Genomic DNA, 21,476 nt, shown 5'->3' on the forward strand with positions numbered 1-21,476 from the left:
CAAAAGCACTTAGTGGTATGGACAATTGCCAAGCCCACTGGCCTCAGGCCATAAGAACAGCCCTGAAACATTTCAGTTAACTCCCTACGTAGCCCAAGGATTCAAGGAAGTTTTCCTAGTTCAAGGTGCTTTGTGAAGAAGCAGGATCATTAGCTGTGGAGCCAGGCACTTTTAGTCAATGCACCACTACTGCCTTAAGGTTTTACTATATCCTCTTCACCCTCCCCTTATACAAGAGAAAGATGCAGTTGCATTTGCTTTTTGACAAAGCTTTTCCTTGCCAACAGCCTACTTTGAACAGCAGGAAAGCAAGCTTAGTTCAGTCACAAGATAAATCTAGTTTCGGTTTTTAACAAATCATCCTAGTTTTAAAACAAACAAACAAAAAAAACCCAAAAAAAACCAAAAAAACAAAAACCCCACACACCAAACCACCACACCCAAAAAAACCCCAAACAAACACAAAAAATTCCCAACAAACACATACGCGCACACACACACAGAGAATAAGGAAAGTCTTTGTCACAACAATAAAGTGAGCTTACACAATAATCTCAACCTACTCAGAAGTTACCTTTTGTTTACTCTTAATGTAAGATGGAGATGGTTGTTGGAAATCAGCTTCCAGCAATGCCTTCAAATGAAACTATAGCTCATAAAAAGGGAAAAAACTTAACTAGAAGTTTAATTTGCAGAGATGTTCTCTCAATAAATTGAAAGGGTAAGCAGACTCTTTAGGATAAAACAACCAATGAATTCATTTAAGCATCTAATTTTTAATACACATATGAATTTGTGAAAAACTTTTTAAAGTACTTGAGATAAATTTCAAGTTTGGTTTTCGTTGGGGTTTTTTTGGGGTTTTTTTTGGTTTTTTTTCAGTGAAGAAGATTTAACAGAACCTAAGCCAGTATTTCTGACGATATTGTTGCTAATGTGAAGTGGTAATGGGCAACTTGCTACTAGTTCACATATCCCTAGGAAACTCAACAGGTGAAATGCCCCTTGTTCAGTAACAATCAACCTACTGGAGGAAGTAAGAGGCAACACTGTGATACTGGAAACAAGAAAACCGGGATCTATCTCACTCTTTGGCCTTGATCAAAACTTAAAACATACAAAAATCCCAAAAGTGATTAAAAATAAAATTAAGTTAATTAAAAAGTGATTTGTCAAATCATGGGAAAAAACAGTATTATGAACTTACATTCTATGGGAAGAAGATTTTTTACCAAGATCATGCAATTGGCAGGGGGGGAAGGGGAGAATCAATCTCCTGCAGGTTTGAACACTGTCCATAAACATGTAATTTTTAAAAGACTTCTCAAACTGTTTTTTGCTGTTGTTTTAAACAAAATTCTCACATACCCCACTGTTCTTCAATATGGCCTTCCATTTAACTACATTTATAGCTACTCTCATTGATTTTGCCACGTGATTCAGCTTGATTTCTCTGACCGACCTATTCCCACCCTTTATTCCAAACACTGACGACTCCAATGTGTCACCTGCACACTTTGCCAGTACAACAGCATTTATTTTTTTTCCTCCAGAGTATAGGTAAAAATTAAAAATAGCTGTGTCTCAAAAATAAATTCCTGCAGCCGAATATAGAATTGATTTTTCTGGTGCAAGAAAATGTGAGAAAGGCTACCAACTGTTAATAACAATAACGCCTTTGGACTAATTATAGGCCTTTGATTTTATAACGATTGTTATCCATATCTAGCATCAACACTTGTCAGACCTTTTATGGCCTCTAATCTATTTTAGCTTGATTTTAACTGCATTTGGAAAAAAGTGATTTTAGAAACCCTTGTGACAGCAAGTCTAGTATCCCTCTTGTTTTAGCCATATTAGCACTTTTCTGTCTTTTCTTAAATTCTGCTTGACCTCAGTTATGAACAATGGTGTTAATCACAGGAAGAGTGGTGAGGTATGAGCAACTGAACAGCTGCAGTGGGAGCCACAAACCATACATAATAAGGGAGGGAAGAAGGATGAGACTTTACCCCAGGAAGGGTTAGAGGGCACCGGTTCAGCCTTACTGTGAGTCAACCAACATGAAGAGAAGTAATAAGGGTTGGAAGGAAGAAAGAAGAAAACAACAGAACTGAGATTGCCTGCTCCTTGCTGGAAGGGCACTGTGAAGTGGACACTGCACAGAAAGAACTCCCATCCAACACCTGGCCAACTAAGGAAATTAAGATTAACTTAGCTTTACATGCCTGTCTACTACTCACACATAAAAGCCTGCTTTAAAAATAAATAAATAAAATTTAGAACAAACAAACCAAAAAAGCAGATGTTACTGAGTGGTGGCTGTGCAACACAGGATGACAATCAACCACTTACTTCCAAATGACATTCTGGTTTCAAAATCAGGATTCTTCATATTTAATAATGAAGCTAACTGATCAGTAGAAACCAATGCCTGAGAAAGCCACATATTTGTTGATGTTTTGAACATGTCAAAACACCTTGCCACAAATTTTATCATTTAAGTTGCTATCAATTGTTTACCAATTGGTTCCAAATAAAACAAATTGGCTTCTAGTTTTTAGGTTACTGGGCTCGTCTTCACACAACATGACCAGCCTCAAAGACTGAAATGGTCTGTATCAGAGAACCACAGAAAGGTTGAGGTGGGAAGGAACCTCTAGAGATGGTTTAGTCCAACCCCGCTGCTCAAGCAGCGTCAGCTAGAGCAGGTTACCCAAGGCTGTGTCGAGTCAGGTTTTGAATATCTCCCAAGGATGGAGACTTGACAAGCTCTCTGGGCAACCTGTGCCACAGCTTTGATCGCCCCCCCAAAATGTGTTTTCTTATGTTTAAATTGAACTTCCTCTATTTCAGTTTGTGTCCATTGCCTCTGTCCTGTCAGGAGGCACCAATGAGAAGAGGCTGGCTCCATCTCCATCACACTCTCCCATTCAGGTATTCATAGCCATTGATAACACCCCCCACATGCTTTCTTTTCCAAGGCTAAACAATCCCAGCTCTCTTGGCTTCTCCTTGTATGACAGATACCTCAATCCCTCCATCATCCTCCTGGTCCTTTGCTAGACTAGCTCCAGTCTGTCCATGTCTGTCTTGTTCTGAGGAGTCCAGAGCTGGACCCAGCACTCCAGGTGTGATCTCACCTGCGCTGAGTAGAGGGCAAGGAACACCCTCGAACTGATGGCAATGCACTGCCTCCAGCAGCCCAGGATGCCGCTTGGTTTTTTTTGTGCAAGGGCACATTGTAGACTCAAGGTCTGACATGTTCAACACCAGGACAGCCAGCTCATTTCCTGCAAAGCTGCTTTCCAGCCGGTCGGCCCCCAGTGTCCACTGATGCATGAGGTTATTCATCCCCAGGGGCAGGACTTTTGCACTTCTCTTTGTGCAACTTCATTAGATTCCTGTTGACCAATTTCTCCAGCCCGTCGAAGCCCCCCTGAATGGCAGCACAGTCCATTTGATTCATCAATCACTCCTCCTAGTTTTGCATTGTCTGCAAAACTTGGTGTTTCATCATCCAAGTTACTAATGAAGATGTTGAACAACACTGGCTCTAGTATCAACCCCTGGAGTACACCACTAGTGACTGGAATTCATTCTGCTGATCACAACCCTTTGAGTCCAGCACTTCTGCCTGTATCTTATCAGTTTGTCAGTGAGAATGTTATGGGAGCCAGTTCAGAAAGCCTTGCTGAAGTCAGAATAAACAACATTCACTACTGTCTGCTCATCCTGCAAGCCACTCATTTAAAAGGCTATCAGGCTGGTCAGGCATGACTTCTCCTTCATAGATCAATGCTAACTACTCTCAACCACGTTCTTGTCCTTAGTACGTTGGCTTCCAGGAGTATTTGCTTCATCACTGGCCCAAGGACTGAGGCAAGGAGGATCCACCTTTAGTTCCGCAGTGTCTCCTTCTCACCCTAATTTAAGACAGGAGTGACATTTGTTCTCTTCGCGTCCTCAGAAAGCTCCCCTGACCATCATGAACACTTCAAAGATAATCAAGAGTGGCCTTGCAATGACATCAGCCAGCACCCTCAGCACCCAGGGGTGCATCCTATCAGGGCCCATGGACTTACGTATGTAGTTTGTTCAAACATTCCCTAACCTGATCCTCCTCTACCAAGGGAAAGTCTTCCTTGCTCCAGCCCTTCCCCCTGGTCTCCAGGGCCTGAAATTTTTGAAGGCTGGTATTACCAGTGAAGACCCAGGCCAAGAGGGCATTGAATACCTCAGTTTTTCCAGGTCTTTTGTTGGGCAGGTCTCCCCTGCCCCATTCAGCAGCAGGCCCTACTGTTCCTTCTGCTCATGATAGACCTGTAAAAGCCCTTTTTGTGTTCCTTCATGTCCCTCACCAGATTTAATGCTGGAAGAACTCTGACTTTTGTTACTGCAGAATCACAGAATGGTTGAAGTTGGAAGGGACCTCTGAAAACCATCTAGTGTAATCCTCCTTTGAAAGCAGGGTCAAATACAAGTTGCTCAGGACCTTTTACTAGAGTTAAAAAGGAGAAAAAAGTAAAAAGAATAAAGAGACAAAAAAAGTGGGGTAGGGTGAGAAACATGGGATTCTTTACCCAAAGGCTCTAACCTTAAGCTCTAGAGATAAGAGTTTAAATTCCTTTTTTATAAGGGCTGCTCAGGAACCTAAACTGTGAATGGAGAGTTGGGCTTTTAAACAAGTTAGTAAAATGGAACTTTATTTTTTAAAAATCTCACTTCTACTGTTACAATTCATTGCTGCCAACAACCTTAATCTGAAAATCACACATCTCAAAGAGTCAGGATCACCTTATTTGTTTGGTTTCCCTCAGAACAATTTAAAAACCAAACATAAATATAAAGCTGATGAAGGTAAAGTGGTGGGAATTTTCAGTGGAACTTACGAAAGAGTATAGATTTTCTCCCACTCAAAAGGCATGCAACAGGCATCAACTGAATGCCTTCAAAGTTTTAGAATGTCTCTATATTACTCCCGCCCAAACTAGGACAAGCAGCTCAGAGAAAAACATCAATCTATAAAAGGAAGATAAATTTGGGGGTCTGAAAGAAATGGCAGTATTATTTATGCTGATTTTTTTTTCCCCTTGGCTTTCTTATTTTAGTTATCCGAGTGAGCAATTCCATCACCTTATTTACATGGTCTTATCCTGGAATGTGAAATATACCTTAAAGATGGGGGATAGTAATCTGCCTTATCTACTAGTGATAAATGCAATTTGATTTTGTACCAAGTATAAGTTACATTTTAAAAAAGCACATACAAAAAACATTATGGCTTATCTTTCATTTTCTTCCTTTCTGGAGTTGTATTTAACTAATGAAAGTTCTGTTCTGAAGAACAGAATCCACCTTCATTCCCCTCCCATTCGCACAAAAATAGAACTAGATTCAGAAGAAACCTGGAAGGACACCTAAATAATATACTTCACTTACAACTCTTACCCATACTGAATCAAGTTTCATAACTTGAGAGGCCAGACACACCTCTAACAAATATCAAGGCATTCAGAAATGTTAATAACAAAAGAGACTGCTAGATAACTCCTTTCACTCTGCAAGCCAGTAAGACTAAATGTATCAAGCACCCAGTTTTGGGTTGGGGTTCTTCCCCCCTTCCATAAAGATGTCCAAGATCAAAAAAGCAGCCTGAATGGACTTCTACCTTCCTACCATTTTTCTGTTCAACTCCTCAACTCTATGCAGTACTCCAGGTCTCCTCGTTTATAGATGACTGTCAACCAAGTAAAGTGGTTAACCTACCAATTTGATCAAGCCAGAACTTGTCTCTGGGCATTTCATGAAGGTAGAAGTATTCTGACTCCTCACTGGAGCATTTCTGAAAATGTAAGAATTCTATATACATAAAACTTTACATATAATATTAATTTGCTCAATGAAAGTAACTGCCAACCCTTACTAATTGAGAAAGGTGGGAGGTGACATGTTTGGAAAGGCAGAAGGTAAAAACAAATGAAAGCTATACAATCTCAAGCATTTCCAAACTGTTCCCCGACTTCAATGCAATCTCACTTGCTTTCACTATGTATTTATTCAGTTTGTATTTTACTCAAAGTGTAAGTACCATAAGACTTCTACAGCTCATTTCTTCTTGCATAACATGAAGCCATTTACTTTAGTGTAATTCACCTTAGACTTGAATAAACATGTGTAATGAGATGTTACTTTTACACTGATCCTTTAACACAAGGTGGTCTTAATAGTTTTTTACTATGATTAAGAGAATAATATAGTTACACAAAATACTCTTAGGTTAGCTTTTAGGCCTAAAGTACTTACTGTATTTCTAAAAAGACATCTACACCACTTTCAGAACCTCACATTCTCTTTACAGCCAAAACAGCAGTATCATTTAATAAAGAAACTGTGAGAAAAGCGCAAAATGCCTCCTTGAAGTGGACTATTCAGCAAGACTATGAAATACTATTTTTGAAAGGCAGATATATTCATTGGTCAGGAAAAACATTCTTTGTTGTCTGGGGTGAATGGCCAGTCTCACTCAGGTCTTCACACCTGAGTGACTAGCTTCTCCAAGAGCTTTGAGCTCAAAGCTCTTAAAGCTTTATGCTTTGGTTCTATCTTTTTTAGCAGTTCCTGAAAATTACTGAAAAAGTTTTCTGTTTCTGCATCCAAGAAATCAGGACCTTTAACAAAACAAATGTATGACATAGCTCTTTTTGTTCTTAATTAAGCACTTCAGCAACTTTTTATAAGATATGTTGCACAAGTGATAACAACCAGACAAAGATTATTCTGTATTCAAGTTTTGCTTCTCTTTATTATGTTCTACAGATATTCTGTAGTTTTCTGGAGAAGTACATACTTGTACAGATGTATTTTAATTGCATATAAACCAGCTACCTACAAGGCAGCTGGTACAAGGTACACAAATATTTAATTCTAAAGAATATCCCATCAGCATCATAATTGCATTGGTTCATCAGGCTAGGAATGAGTATTTCTGTATGTTCAGTGAAATGTAAATTAAGTTTTCCCGCACAAGATAGAAACACTTTAGTATCTTTTCTGTTCCACAACCATTAGTGGGTTCTCCACCTGAAATACACAGAGCCTGAAAAATAATAGGTTCCAAATTTTTTTTTTTGGGCAAATACTTAAGATACAGCCTTCCCAGAGGAAAACGGAGAAGTTATTTAAGGAAACAGAAGAAAATTTTCTAGTTCAATTTATAAAAGAAGTGTCATTCCAGTTCATGACTTCATTGAGAGGATCAGACTAGAATAGGATAAATCAAAACCAAATGCTTGAACACACAGCTCTGAGCCAGACATCCAAAAAATCCAAATACACCTCACAGTTGAAAACACTGAGTTACCAGCACTTATCTCAATGTTTGGAAAAGGAAATTATTGGTCATGAAAAAAGTGGTATGTTGAAATAACTGTAATTTTGCAAATATTTAGTGCTCTGCAAAAGGTTCAAGAAAAATAACATTTAGAAAGCCTCACCTGTTTTTCCCTAAAGAGAGTCTGAAAGTTATTTTTCTTAACATTTAATTCCAATACCACAGCAACTCTACAACTTTCTTTGAACTCCAGCTGCTATGGATTTCATACAATGGTCTTTCTCCCTTTAAAAACTATATACCATGGAGCAAGCTACAGTACAATGCAAAACAGTCCTCTTCCACTCCGATTTCTCCAACATGTTTTAAAATGTATTCCCAAGCAAAGGAAAAGATAAGGCAACCACTAAAGAAATCTTAGCCATTAGAAAGCTCAGTCCTCCAGCCACCCTGCAGAAGTAGCTGCTAATCTAGCCCAAGATTTTCCAAGTTTACAATCTTCAAGCCAATGCACAGCCACTCAAGACGGGAATTATTCTACTCAGCAACAAGCTTTTCTCCCCCACATCTAGAGCACAACATAAAAACATCTCTACATGAATACCAAAATAGCAGCTCTAAACAAACCACATCGAACTACATGGTTCCCTCAGGTGCTACATGAGGGTTTAAGTGAACCACCTCTGACCAATACACATACTAGCTGAGGAGGCTCTGAAAACTTAGCACTAAACACCCAGCAAAATCATGTTCTCTTCCTATATTCCAAGCATCTACAAAAATATCATGGAAAGCATGCAACTTGTGCTTTCAAATGGAAGAGCTAGTAGGACACCAAATACTTTGCCATCTGACCAATTCAAAATTGGCTGTGCTCAACCTAAGAGCTTCTTAGCTGTTGCATGCTTCTGCTTCAGCTGTTAAGAGAGAACTATAATTCTCTGGGTAAAGTGTAATGGTATGCATTTTGAGATTTGATTTTGAGTTTCTTCAACATTAGAAATACTATAAATAGCCCAAATTAAGCTCTCTCAATTTTTTTTTTATATATATATATATCTTTATCTCTCCCAATTCATGGAAAACTTAGAGGCTACCAATAGCCTACAAAAGGAATTCAGAGATTGAAAAATTTTAATGGCAAGTTACCACATTAAAAATGCCTCTGTTCTGAAAAGCACCTGGCTATATATTTGTACATCGTTACTCATTAGTTCCCCCAATATATCTTCAGTCTTCTCTTCATTGCCAAGACAGAAACCTTTGTCTTTGCAGCAGCTGCACCTGTTTAGGAACCAATCAATTGGATATTCTTTGCCCACTCTCATCCAACACTGCACATCTATCTGCAACTACTGTTTTGGTATAAACCACTACTGTTTTGGTATAATCCACACTGGTAATTTGGTCTTAACCGTTCCCCCTTCCCTGGACATCAGCAGAGGCAGATGAAACGACACAAGTGATTTTGCACATTTTCCTATCCATGACAAAAGAAAAAGGATGCTCCTTAAACCATCTCCTAAAATACCTTGATTCTTATAGCAATTAAAAAAACATGTATCTTCTTGTTAAAAGGTTGAAAGCTAACAAACATATTTTAGTGACTATATGAGAGCTTAAAAATAGCAACTAAAAAGAAAAAAAAAAGAATACCCGTGACCTCCAGCTTCTCAGTTTTTCAACAGCACAGAGAGCACATGCACGCTTCATGATATAGCACAGCAAACTAAAGCACAGCTACAAAATTACTCAATGGACCAGAGAGCAGAAAGAATAACTTCCACATGACATTCAAATCTTCCCAAAGAAAATCATTACCAGCCTACAAGACTTACTTCTCCCCAACAATGGATGCAGGCCAACGCTGTCCTGGTTTTAAGTTGTTACATAGTACTAATTATTTAACTGACAACTTTATTACATCTTTAAGAAAAAGAGTTTTATTTGTATGTATTCACTGTTGAAATAGATTTTAATCCATTTCATACTTCAAAGACAAAATTAGCTTCAGAGCAGAACTAGTATATGAATTTACAATACCCATTTTTTCCCCCCACATACAAACTGGTAAATATGACAGCACAACATCTTAATAAAAATAATACTAAAGATAAGGTATATGACACAAACAAGGACAAATATAAACAGAACTACTATTTAGCTCTCATCACCACAATAATCAATCATCCTGGGACTTAGGTATTACAATGGCAATGCCATAATAAAATTGACTTACCTATACTAGGTGGACTGCCATAATTTACAGGGGACTCTGGAGGCCTCCCACAATGTAGTGCAGCAAGAGCAGATCCCTTCCATACAACATGTTTGCAACCTGTTTTAAAAGAATTACACAAAAAATGTAGGCAAGCGTTTTTTCCTGCGAAAATGCAGAAAAGGCTTGAAATATCAAGAACTCTCAAAATTCTCATAACATTTTCATACTTTTGTTTGTACGAAGCAAAGACTGTCTGCCAGCTCCTAATAACGTCTGCACTCCAGGGACACTTTGGGGAATTTCTTGCTCTAGAAGCGGTCCAAGTCGATGGCATATTTGAAGCAAGTGATCAGGTGCCAAGTGTCTGTAATATTTCACCTATTATATGAAAAAGCAAACAAAACATCTGATAAAGAACATAATATTTTTGAAGAATTACTGCTTTAATCTTTTTTCCTTCCAGATTGTTACACAAATTCGTAAGAAAATTATAGTGTATTAAGGATAAAAACAAATAATGACCTTTAAGTACAATAATTCATTCCAGCTGGTCCTAATTAAGTTTCCTATTCAGCACATGCCACTTTGTACAGAGAACTGTTAGTATTTACTACTTTCTGACTTTAAGGCACAGTCGGCCATAAACTAATAAGCTGCTTTATAATCAAAGTGAAAAACGTAAAGTACGTATTTAATATAATATTTAAATAGTGGTCCGGCCAACTGAAGTTGCTGTAAGATAAAGATGAGACGAAGATTGTAAGGACAGCAACATTTACAGAATTATTGGAAAATTCACATATACCAAATAAATAACATAGCTTTGTAGAAGACAATGCAAAAACATTCTGCCTCAAATCACATAAGTTACAAGACCTTGTCAAAGCTCCACAATTGGATTTTTTTTTTTACATCTAAAGCTTTTAAACAAAAATGTTGGCTTAAGTAATTCAACTTTAAAATTGGTATATGTGGTACTCTATTAGGCTACAAACATGACCAGTTTTTGTAACTGCTCATAGTTTTCAACTGCACAGTACCAAAACAAGCTCCTACTATCAAAAACAGATCTTCTCACCACTTGATTATAACAATGTTGAACCAGTATTAATGACTGCCCAGATAAAACCAGTTCATTCTTTTGAAATACTACAATTCTAGATCAGAAGATCATCTTATATAAAGGAAAAAAAGCTTCAAAATGCATATGTGCCAACAGTAAAATCCTATTAGCATAAAGCTTTTGGTTAAGAAATCGCATTTTTAAAGTGCATAAGCTGTTGTCAGCTTACAGTATAACAAAGAAAATTTAAAATAATAAAATTAAGAGGGAAGATAGAAAGTCAGTTTTCTTCAGTTCTTGTGCAGGATTTGGCGTGTAGTAGTTTTATACTTCGTACAACCTGAAATATGTCTTCACAGTTTTACTTTGCAGAAGAAAAAAAAAGCACTGCAGTAAAAGCTTGTGGTATTTTGTTATTCTGCAACTAGAGAAGGCGGTGACTGACATTTTAGGCAGAATGATGCTTCTGCATTACACCCAATTAACAGGAACACACCTCATTCTTCATCAAATATGCTGCTATCTTGCTGACACACTGTAATTGCTTCATGTATTCTAGCAGTTTGTTAACATAAGAGTGCTGATACCTGAAACCGAGGCTCTGGAAAAGGCTTGCTTACATCAGTAATTCCCACCACTAACAATGAAACCTTCTAGTGAAGGAGGAATTTTTCTCTTTTGCTCCTGTCGTGGTTTAACCCCAGCCGGCAGCTTAGCCCCACACAGCCGCTCACCCACTCCCTGCCCAGCAGGATGGGGGAAAAAATCAGAAGCGTAAAAGAGCAAAAACTTGTGGGTTGAAATAACGACAGTTTAATAGGTAAAGCAAAAGCTGCACAGCAAGCAAAGCAAAATAAGGAATTCATTCACTACTTCCTATCGGCGGGCAAATGTTTAGCTGTTTCCAGGAAAGCGGGGCTTTCCTTCTGTGAATTATGTATTAATTATTTGTAGAAGGCCTTGCAAGCTGTCTGAATTTGACTGCCTAAAAGTTAAATGACTTACAAAATTCACACAAGTTAAAAAAACCACTTTTCTTCAAAAAATATTAGAAATTAGATTTTTTTTTTATAAATGACAATTGATTGTACAGATCAATTAATTTAAAATGACTAAATTTAATGTCATCAGATAGGCAGCCTGTTAGAAAACTGGCAAAAAATAATTCACTGAATTCAGAATTTGCTATTCCGATTTTTCTAATCAGTAACATGCAAATAAAACTTGCTTTTTTCTCCTAAAGAAGGAATCACAGTCAAAATACATGCTTGAGAGCCTAAAATATCAGAATAGCCGTAAGTAGTGACAAAGCTATGTACAGTTTCTGCCATTAACAGCCCTGATCCATTCATTTCCTTAGCTTTTGTTCTCCTTCGCTCCTATAAAAAGGAGCGCAAAAACTTAACAAATACTGCCCTTTGTACAATTCTATCTGAAATCAGACTTCACATCTGCAGAATCTGAACTTGTCTCTCACAGATTAATTAGTCATTTTTTGGTTTAATCACAAATATTAGAACTAGATACGCAATACAGTTGTCATTTTATCCTGCTCAAGACCCTTCAGTTTTTACACATGCTCACAAATGCACAAAATCTGAAGTAAATGAAGCAAATCGGTTTTGACACATTCCAAAACTACAGCTAGCTGACATCTTGAGTCATACTTCTCATGATTTGTCATAAGCCATGTGTTCACTTTTTTATTTTAGCAGAAACTAAGTAGGCTCAATTCCTTGTGCGGTTTTTAAAGCAAATGTTTTGAAAAGGGGCATCTATTTGTATTATTCTTGATCATACCTATTAAAGATCTCATCTTAATATATATACCTTACATCCACACTCCTCATTTAAGTCCATTTGAGTGAAACTGCTATTTATGCCAAGTTATGCAGTAGTTTTGTGATGCTTCTGCACAGCATTTTTCTGAATAATCATTGTTCGCTACTAAACAGCATTTGCAACCAGCTCATTGACAAACTGATTCAACAATACTAAGTGAGCTGTATGCTTAAAAAAAAAGTGACACTGGCCATCTAAATACTTGTCCGTTCCAGAAAGTTTATAAAACTATTTCATGAACCATACACAGTCAACATTTGGCTCTCATTTCCTATATAAGACTAAAGCACACACAAGAAACTTTTAAAAATAAAAAAGTAAGCTTCATTTCACTGTAAAATCTGCTAGAGAAAAACCCTCTTCTTTTATTACAGGTTTTATTTGGACTTAGTTCTTTCCCTTTTTCTCCCTCTATAAAGAAGGAAATGGTGGAACTTAAATAATCTATTAAAAATAGGCTATTAAGTAAGCTTTCTCCAGGTGAAGTACTTTCTTCTCCGTCAGAAGAAAATAATAATCTTCTTTTAACAATATTAATAGAATATTTCAGTTGGAAGGGGCCTACAATGATCATCTAGTCCAACTGCCTGACCACTTCAGGGCTCACCAAAAGTTAAAGCACATTATTAAGGGCATTGTCCAAATGCCTCTTAAACACTGACAGACTTGGGGCATCGACGACCTCTCTAGGAAGCCTGTTCCAGTGCCAATCTGTATGTGTGACTATTAGCATTACTGTAGAAGTCACAAATGAAAAGAGTGTGTAACAGAAATTCACCTTAGCCCTGATTCCTCCCTTTTGAAAAAGGAAAAAAAAATGCAGAGAAGGGAACCACAATATGGCAGCAACAACTCAAGAAAGGATAAGGTAAGGAAGTTTACTTAATACATTAAATGACAAAGAGTGGCTTGAAAGCTAAAATTATTCAGATTGTTCTAAAGTGCAGCCTACCAGGAGACAATTCTTGCACTCACAAACTGTGAAAAGAAACTAGAACCAACATAAAATACACCTACCACCCTGGTCCTCCTCTTAAAATGAATAATAACAAAAAAAATCCTGTCAAACGTACTTTCAAGTCAGATTTAAGTGACAAAAAAAGAAATAAATTTGTTTTTTAAAAGGACACTTTACAAGCTTTGTCGGAAACAGAAAAGCTCATGACAACTCAACAGAATGAGGGAAATTTGTCTTGATATCAATCTCTGATTCCAAGAGGAGAAAGTAAAAGCAAAAGGAAAAAAAACCAGATGTACAAATATTTAAAATTCATACAGCTCTAAATGAAGAGTGAAAACTGGACTCTACAAACAGGTATTTCAAAATTTTATGCCAAAACTGTGATGTTAAGCAGTATATAAACAGCACAGATTTTTTTTCTCTGCCAGTCCCACCTAGCTGAAGTTCCAGCTGGTTTCTTTCCCCCTCCTATTAGGCTTTCTGCAACACCTAATTCTGCTCTTTTCTTCCAACGGAAATGCACAGAAGATATGCTTTTATAACTATAATAATGAACTCTCTTTTTGTTCGAACAGACTTTTCACATAAGACAAGTTAATAACATTTCTTAAACATTACTGTAATAAAAATCAAAACTCTGTTAGCAAGTACAAAATTTTCAGATCTTAAGCACAAATAATATTTTCTAGAAAATAAGAAGCAGCATTACCCTCCATTTCACCCTTTACCTACTACCCCCAACTTTACTTATTGCAAACAAACAGCATGGGAATACACAAAATGCAGCTACACAGCTATTTGGACTAACATTCAAATCTTTATTACCTTGAAATAGACCTAAGTGCTTATATTTTCATTCTGCATGACTCTGCAGAACAATTCAGCATCAGAATCACAATGAATGCATCAACAGAATCATGATTTGACCTAGACTCTTTAGTTAAATTTGTAATACATAATGCAGTTATTCACTGCCACTGTTTTAGACATCAAGTAAAATATGACCCTATTCTGGATTCTGCTCTAAACACTATGCATACTGAAAGGTTCTCCGAACTATCATTGTTGGGTTTTTTTTTCCCCCATGCTAACAGTTAACATCCTTAACTACAAGTTTGACTGTAAATATCTTTCAGAAAAACACTTTTCCACACAAGGACATTTAACACCAAAATCTAAGTCAGTCAGCTACCTATGTTTCAAGATGTGAGAGCTCAATCTTACTAATACCAGCAGCTATCCCGGCTTTAACTATTCTGCTATGTAACATATTACCCAAAACAAGCTCCAAATTGAATTACAGTAATTGTTGTACTATATCAGACCATCAATCTAATTGAGTACCCTGTACCAGCAGCCACTGCCTTATCACTTTAAAATTAGGAATTGCAATAAAGTGCAATTACTTTCCTCTGAAGCATTCTAATTCTTTTGGGTTTTTTTTTTTTTTTTGGGGGGGGGGGGGGGGTGGGACAATGGATAACACGGAGCGGAGAATTGGAGAATTAACTGTTTTCCCCAAAGCATGTTTATTTCTCATGTACTTTCTAATTATGCTTGAGCTAGAAGTATAGGGATATTTAGCCACTATTTCCTCTAGGAATGCCTATGATTTTAATGTGGGATTACTTTTTCCTCTAATGAAATAGACCTATATGAAACCAGCCATCCCAAGAACATACTAGCTTTTCAACTATTTAATGCTTTTAATAGGTGTGAGGCCAGACCAGATAAAAAACTCAAACCTTAGTATAAACAGACTGCTGCAAGCTTGCTACTTACCATACGAGAAGGTATGAACAGTAGTAACATTTTCAGCCTTATGGACCAAGATGTTCAACTATATCTATTACTGTTAGATTACCTGTACCTATTTGCCCATCTTAAACTCTTTCATAATGTTTTGTGTTGTTTTTATTTTGTTTTTTTAAATAAAAGATACACCTTAGAAACTTCATATTCCTCTTTAGCCCACCTCTCATGAGTGTTTCTTAGTCTCAGTTTGAAAGAACTAGCACAAAACAGTTGACTTAACCAATCCTCTCAATTATCTGTGGAACAAACAAACGTGGTACCTTGCACAATGAACGAGAGTTCCTTCTCATCAAAATATAATAGTTTGAACAGAGAAGCTCTAACATCACCTAAATTCTCAGCTATGGGAATGATCTGGAGAACGGAAGTGCTTGCCTTTTAAAACTAAAAGGAAATCATTTAAGTTGATGTGTGTCCAACAGAAGCACTCATAGTAAGATCAAAAACATTGCTAAGGCTCACAATCATTTCACAGGTTTTCTTACCTCCAGTGCCAAGTCTTTCAGACCACCTTCCAAAACACTGTATAGACTTTCCCCAAAATACTATTAATAACGAAAACTAGAAGATGGCGCACCTCTCTGATTCAATGCAAGTTTTATTTTTGCTCCCTATTTCTTTGAACACCTCTACAGAACAAGATTTCCTGAAGAAACAATCCACTTATTATCTGGTTACTTATTAAGAAACAGAATTATTAAACAGTAACCACAATGCTACCTAGAAGACTTTACTATGTTAGGTATTACACGAACAATGAAATACAGTGTCAATGTACTTAGTGTCCCAGTCCCACAGATACTCTTTATAACTTCACGTATACATGAATAACCAAAAAGAAAGAACAGTGAGATGGCCTGAAAATAGTTTTGTCACTTTCACTTTAAATCACATTTAATAATAGTGGGGAGGGGCAGGGGAAGGGACAAATGTTAGCAAAACAGTAATAAACAGTTCCTGAAAACAAGAAGGCATAAACCCATCGCACCATCTTCCTATTTGAATGTGAATTCCCTGCCTTCTCCCTCCTCAACCACCACCAACATGAACAAAATTCTAATTCAACAGAGAAAATGACAGTTATGGGAATACTTTAGGTATGAAAAAGAAAGTTAACACAATGGTTCTGGTCATATGCACTATGATGCCTGTACCCTAAAAGACCTTAAAAAAAGAAAAAATAAAAAAAAAAGCAACAAACCAACAAACAGAAAAACCCACGCACAAACCCCACCTCCCAAAAACAAACAACAAAAACCCAACCACCCTCTACAGTAGCTCTAACTTGCTGCGGTGAATCTTAACAGTCGGCCTGATCCAGCTGAAGTCCCGAAAGGAGCCATCCCAACACATTCCCCAAGCCCTCTACGCGCACTCCTATCATCTCCCTCATGGTGGTGGTAGGACCCATGTTGCTGAACACAAAGGAGAGCTGAACCATCCGAAAAATGATTTTTGTACTGTTCATTTTTCAGACAGTTCAGCTCCCTTATCCGACTGACCGCACATTTGGCTGAATGCTTGTGCCTACATAAAGGATGCAGCAGAAATGCACAGCTTTCATCCACGGTGTACTATTAGAGCAGCTATACCCATAGTGAAACTGCAACATGAAAAAACAATTACCCTGGAGTCAAATGATGCACCATGGCTTGTTTATGTGTGGAGGCCCTATTTAAAGCCTACCTACACAACACTTAAACACTATGTTTAACCACAATCTAGAAACAATTCACAAGGCTGCCTTGCTCTGCTAAAGTGAGCTGTTAACTCTTAAAACTCCTCAATTTCTGTCCCCCATCATGAGAAATCCTCAGCCTTGCAAAAAGAAAAGCAAAATAGCTGGCTTACAATTAATAAGTTTTCACAACTGATGCAAGAGAAAACAAAACATGAGCTCTGTTACTGAAGAGTCCCACCATCCTTGATATACCTAGGTTAAAAGTGGCCTACCAGGGACTCGATTCTCAGAAAGTCTTTGGTTATAGCACAAATACAAATCTTAATATCAACAATATAAAAACGAGATTGGCACTCTGAAGTAAAAGACTACACTCAAAGCAAGATTCAAGTGGCTTATACCACAAATGGTGACTGTAGAAAAATACAATACAGAAATATTTGAAGAAAATAATTTAAGAATATAAAACATAGTATAATGGCATTTCTGAACTCATGTATTTTCCTGTAGCATTACAAGCCTGCACAGCATGGTGTTAGCTTGTAAGAAAATGAAACATTTACTTTCACTGACCAAACAGAAAAATGAAAGTAATTTACAAGATGAAAATTGCATCGGATTTAACATTATTTGCACAAATTAAGTTACAGAAATAAAATGTCTAAGGCTGTGAATCTCAGTCTAATAATAGAAAATTAATTCTAATAAGAATTCCTAAATAAATGTTTTCAAAACGAGGACAAAACCAGGAACATCATCTCTTGAAAAGACATCCACTTAAATAGATGTATAATAAAAGGCACGATTTTGCAAAGAACAAAACAGAAGCCTGGGATTAAACTCCAGCCCCTGTTAAACAGAGCCTGTATCCCCTCCTAAAGTAGAAGTCAGATGTCTAACACTATATTTACCGGTATTTTTATTTCTTAACTTTTCTCCCTTCAGCCCGTTCTACAAAGTTTAGTGAAAGCTCAAGGCATTCAAGTCTGAGAAGTGGTACCAAAAGATGACAAAACATGTCTTCTTCAGAAAGAAGCATCTTCAAGCTAGATATTTTTTTAATGAAAGAAAAATAAGAAACAGAAGGTTAGCTCATCATCAGCCTCAAAAGCTAAAGATTCTTTGGTTTGAGATATGCAAGTTTTTGTTTAATGAAACAAGACATTGTGAAGAACACTTTCATATGAAATGTAACTGTCACCCTGCAAATACACTTCCGTGCCAGCTTTCAGAAGCCTAAAATGTCAAGTAATACAAAGTTCACACATCTTTGACAACTGAAGCAAGAGCAGACAGAGAGGACGGAAAAAGAACAAAGTAACCAACTTCTTTCCCTCCCTCTCCCAATATCTAGGTAGGGACAAGATGGAAAAGGGCAGATAAACGTTTATTAGGAAGTCTAAGAAAACTGTTAGGAACAGAAGACTAGGAAATGAGGAAGGACCTAGTCAGCATCACATCTCCAAATACAAGGATCCAGGACCAAGTCCAAATTTTGAGGAAGTACATCTTATGTCATTACATACCTGTTCTGACTAAATTAGCATTTACTTGCATTCCAACAAACAAGAGATGTTTCTTGGAAAGAAGGGTCTGAATGAACTTATTTCTCATCAACTCTTCTTATTTCAACCTTTAAAGTTTTTTTCCTCACTTTGTCTTTCTTTACATCCTTTTATATTCTGACTACATAGAAGAAACCCAAATCCATTCTACACTAAGACTGCACCTCCAACTCTTTGTAATTTATAGGATAAAAGAGACAGATTCATGGTAAGTTTTACCAAGCAACTTCTGACTATTGTTTGAAATGGATAATACAGCCTTATGGTCTTATAAATAAATAAATGAATAAATAAGAATAGCATAGTATATCATGTAAAAGTAACAGCACTTTGAAATTCCCAGCTGAATTTCCTTTCTTTCATTTCAGGAAAATTGAGAAGTATGTATGAGTATGTTTTCAACAAGTCAATTGCTATCAATTCTTCCACACCACATGCATTAAAATGCCTGGAACAATCCACCTCTTACTCCAGAGAAAACCAATGCAGTAAGTAAACCTGTTCCAACTACAGTAAATACCTATGATTCATACTGTAACATTCGTAATATAACTAAAAAACGTATACGCCAACATTGATTGGACACATTACAAATCCTTTTGTATAAGCTCAAAAGTTGTCCACATGCCTAAGTTTCAGAAGTACCGGAGTTCAGAACTACTATGACCAACCAGAAAGCCTGAAGGGAAATCTTGCTTTGAGGAACATTACAAACAGGGCTCAGTCTTCCTTTGAAATCCTAGTCAGAAATTCAGAGACTAAATTATATAACAGTGCACCTGTAATGAAAACAATACGAGCAACAAGTCGCTATCAGACATCTTAATTGCTGTTTTCCCAACTACTGTAGTTCACAACATCTTAGGAAAAAAAATATGCAGGCCCCTCTCCGCTAGCAAGAACTACAGCACTACAAGTAATACTTCTTTTTAATCACTGATCTACACCTGAGATGAAAAGCACTCCCTGGGAGATCAAAAAAAAAAAAACACACAAAAAAACCCAAAAAAACAACAGGTGAGTCAAATCTGTGATATGAAGCCGGCAAGCTCAGTTATTCCTACACACCAGATAGGTAGCATATAAAAACCGCAAAGCCACATAAGGCACCTTACCAGCACACGTGGGCACACACCGAACCAGGAAGGACACCTCAAACCAACCCACCCTCGATGTAGATCCCAGCCCCAGTTAACAGAACAGCGAGGGGCAAAAAAACGCCTCAGCACAGCGCCCTGGGACCCGAGCGCCCGGCCAGACCTCGCCCGCTGCCCGGCCACCGTGGGGCCACCGGGGCCGCTCCGGCGGAGGGAGCCGCCGCGGAACCATTGTGTGCGCGGGCGGCGCGGAGGAGAGCGCCCCCGCCTGCCGGCGGCCCGGCTGCCGCTGCTGCCGCTCGCCCGCCCGCGCTGGCCCCGCCCCGCGCTGCTCCCGCCTGCCCGCACCGCGTCCATGACGTACCTCTATTTCCAGCCCGGCGAGGCCGGGGCTCTCCCATTAGGGCGCTTGTTGTTATTTACCCCGCGCTGCCGGCCCCGCTCGAGCGGCACCGGCGGCCCGCCGCGGCGCCCCGCGTCTGCCCTCGGGGCCCAGGGGGCGGAGGGGGAAGAGGGAGGAGGAGGGGGCCGAGGTTGGTTTTTTTTAAAAAAAAAAAAAAAAAAAAATCTCTGAAGTTTTTTTTTTTTTTAAGTTGTATTTTTTTTTTGCGGGAAATTCAATTTTTTTTTTGGGCTGCTCAGGGAGAGTGAGGGGAAAAAATAACTTTGCCCGCCGCACGGCGGTCGGCCCCGGCCGCTCCTCTTACCAGGTTCTCGTAGCTCCGGGGATGCTCCTTGCCCGTCCAGTCCGTGCGCTTGGGCAGCAGCTGGGGAGGGAAGAGAGGACACCCCGTGAGCGGCTCCCCTCCCCGAGGAGCCCCCGCAGCAGTGCCCGGGATGGGGCGGGGGAAGCGGGAGAGGGCGAGGGAAGGGGGAGGGAGGCCGCAGGCGGGGCGAGCGCCGGGTGTGCGGCGGCGCTTACCTCTTTCTCCGCCACTTCTCGGATCAGGACCTGCAGCAACAACAAAAGGGGGGGGGGACAAGAAAAGGAGGCCGGTTTTGAAAAACGAAAAAAGGGAGAGAGAGGACGAGGCTGCGACCGCGCCGCCCGATCCGCCGCCCTGACCGGCCGCCCCCTCCCCGCCCCGCCAGGCCCGGCGGCGCCATCCATCCATCCCCTACCTGAGCCGCTTGCTGGCAGGGTCCGTCCTCCAAAAAGCGAGCGATGAGGAAGTAGAGCTCTGAGGGGAGAGGAGAGGCGGTGAGGGCTGCAGCTCGCCCGTTCCCTGCGGGCTTTTCTTTCATCCCCCTCCCCACCGCCCCTCTCCGGCTCCCGCTCGGTTCCCGCCGCCCCGCACAACGGCTCCCCCGGCACTCACCCGCTCGCAGCTCCGCCGTGTGCCTGCTGCCGCCGTCCCCGGACATGGCGAGGCGAAAACCGGGGAGGGGAGAGGGGGGAAAGGGGGGGGGGTCGGGCCGCTCTCCCGCGGCAGCGTCGGGGCCCAGCGAAACGCGTCCGCCCGCCCGGTAGCTGTCACTGTTCGTTCACCAGGAAGAGTCTCGGCTCCACCATTCAACCCACGGGCAGGAGGAGGAAACAACAACTCACAGCAACCCGCCGCCAACGCCGCCGCTGCCGCCGCCGTCGCCAGCCACCGCGAGCGAGCGCGATCCCTCCGCCCGGAGAAAGAGTCCCCTCCTCCTCCTCCGCGCCCCCCTCCTCAGCCCTCCCGGCCCCTCGCGCCGCGCCGCGCGCGCCGCCCCTCCCCCCCGCGCCCCTCAGTCTCCGGCGCCCGGCGGCGGGGGCGGCCAGAGCGGGGAAGGGGGGAGCTGGCTTCTCCTGCCCCCTCTCCCGCCCCGCCGCCGCCGCGGCGGCTCCCGGCGCTGCCGGGCTGAGAGGAGAAGGGGCGAGGGCGAGCGCTACGTGTTTATTAGCGGGCGGGCGGGCTCAGGCAGAA

General features: G+C 39.9%; 1 protein-coding gene across 8 annotated transcripts in view; it reads right to left on the reverse strand.

Moving 5' to 3' along the window:
• The window catches only part of PHIP (PHIP subunit of CUL4-Ring ligase complex), a 120,332-nt gene extending 99,116 nt beyond the window's left edge, over positions 1 to 21,216 (reverse strand). For 4 of the 8 annotated variants that reach the window (XM_075145355.1, XM_075145353.1, XM_075145352.1 and 1 more), the window contains exons 1-6: positions 20,898 to 21,216; positions 20,701 to 20,759; positions 20,501 to 20,530; positions 20,286 to 20,345; positions 9,782 to 9,932; positions 9,573 to 9,671 (exon numbers count right to left, since the gene is read on the reverse strand). In XM_075145355.1, coding sequence (XP_075001456.1) covers positions 9,573 to 9,671; positions 9,782 to 9,932; positions 20,286 to 20,345; positions 20,501 to 20,530; positions 20,701 to 20,759; positions 20,898 to 20,943 — 445 coding nt within the window. In that variant the 5' untranslated portion in view covers positions 20,944 to 21,216. Of the gene's footprint in view, positions 1 to 9,572; positions 9,672 to 9,781; positions 9,933 to 20,285; positions 20,346 to 20,500; positions 20,531 to 20,700; positions 20,760 to 20,897 lie in introns of those variants that run through there. The other 4 variants (XM_075145356.1, XM_075145354.1, XM_075145350.1 and 1 more) reach the window with 2 other exon arrangements.
• Positions 21,217 to 21,476: the final 260 nt, after the last annotated feature.

The sequence above is a fragment of the Calonectris borealis genome, chromosome 3 (assembly GCF_964195595.1).
Source record: "Calonectris borealis chromosome 3, bCalBor7.hap1.2, whole genome shotgun sequence".
Taxonomy (NCBI): Eukaryota; Metazoa; Chordata; class Aves; order Procellariiformes; family Procellariidae; genus Calonectris; species Calonectris borealis.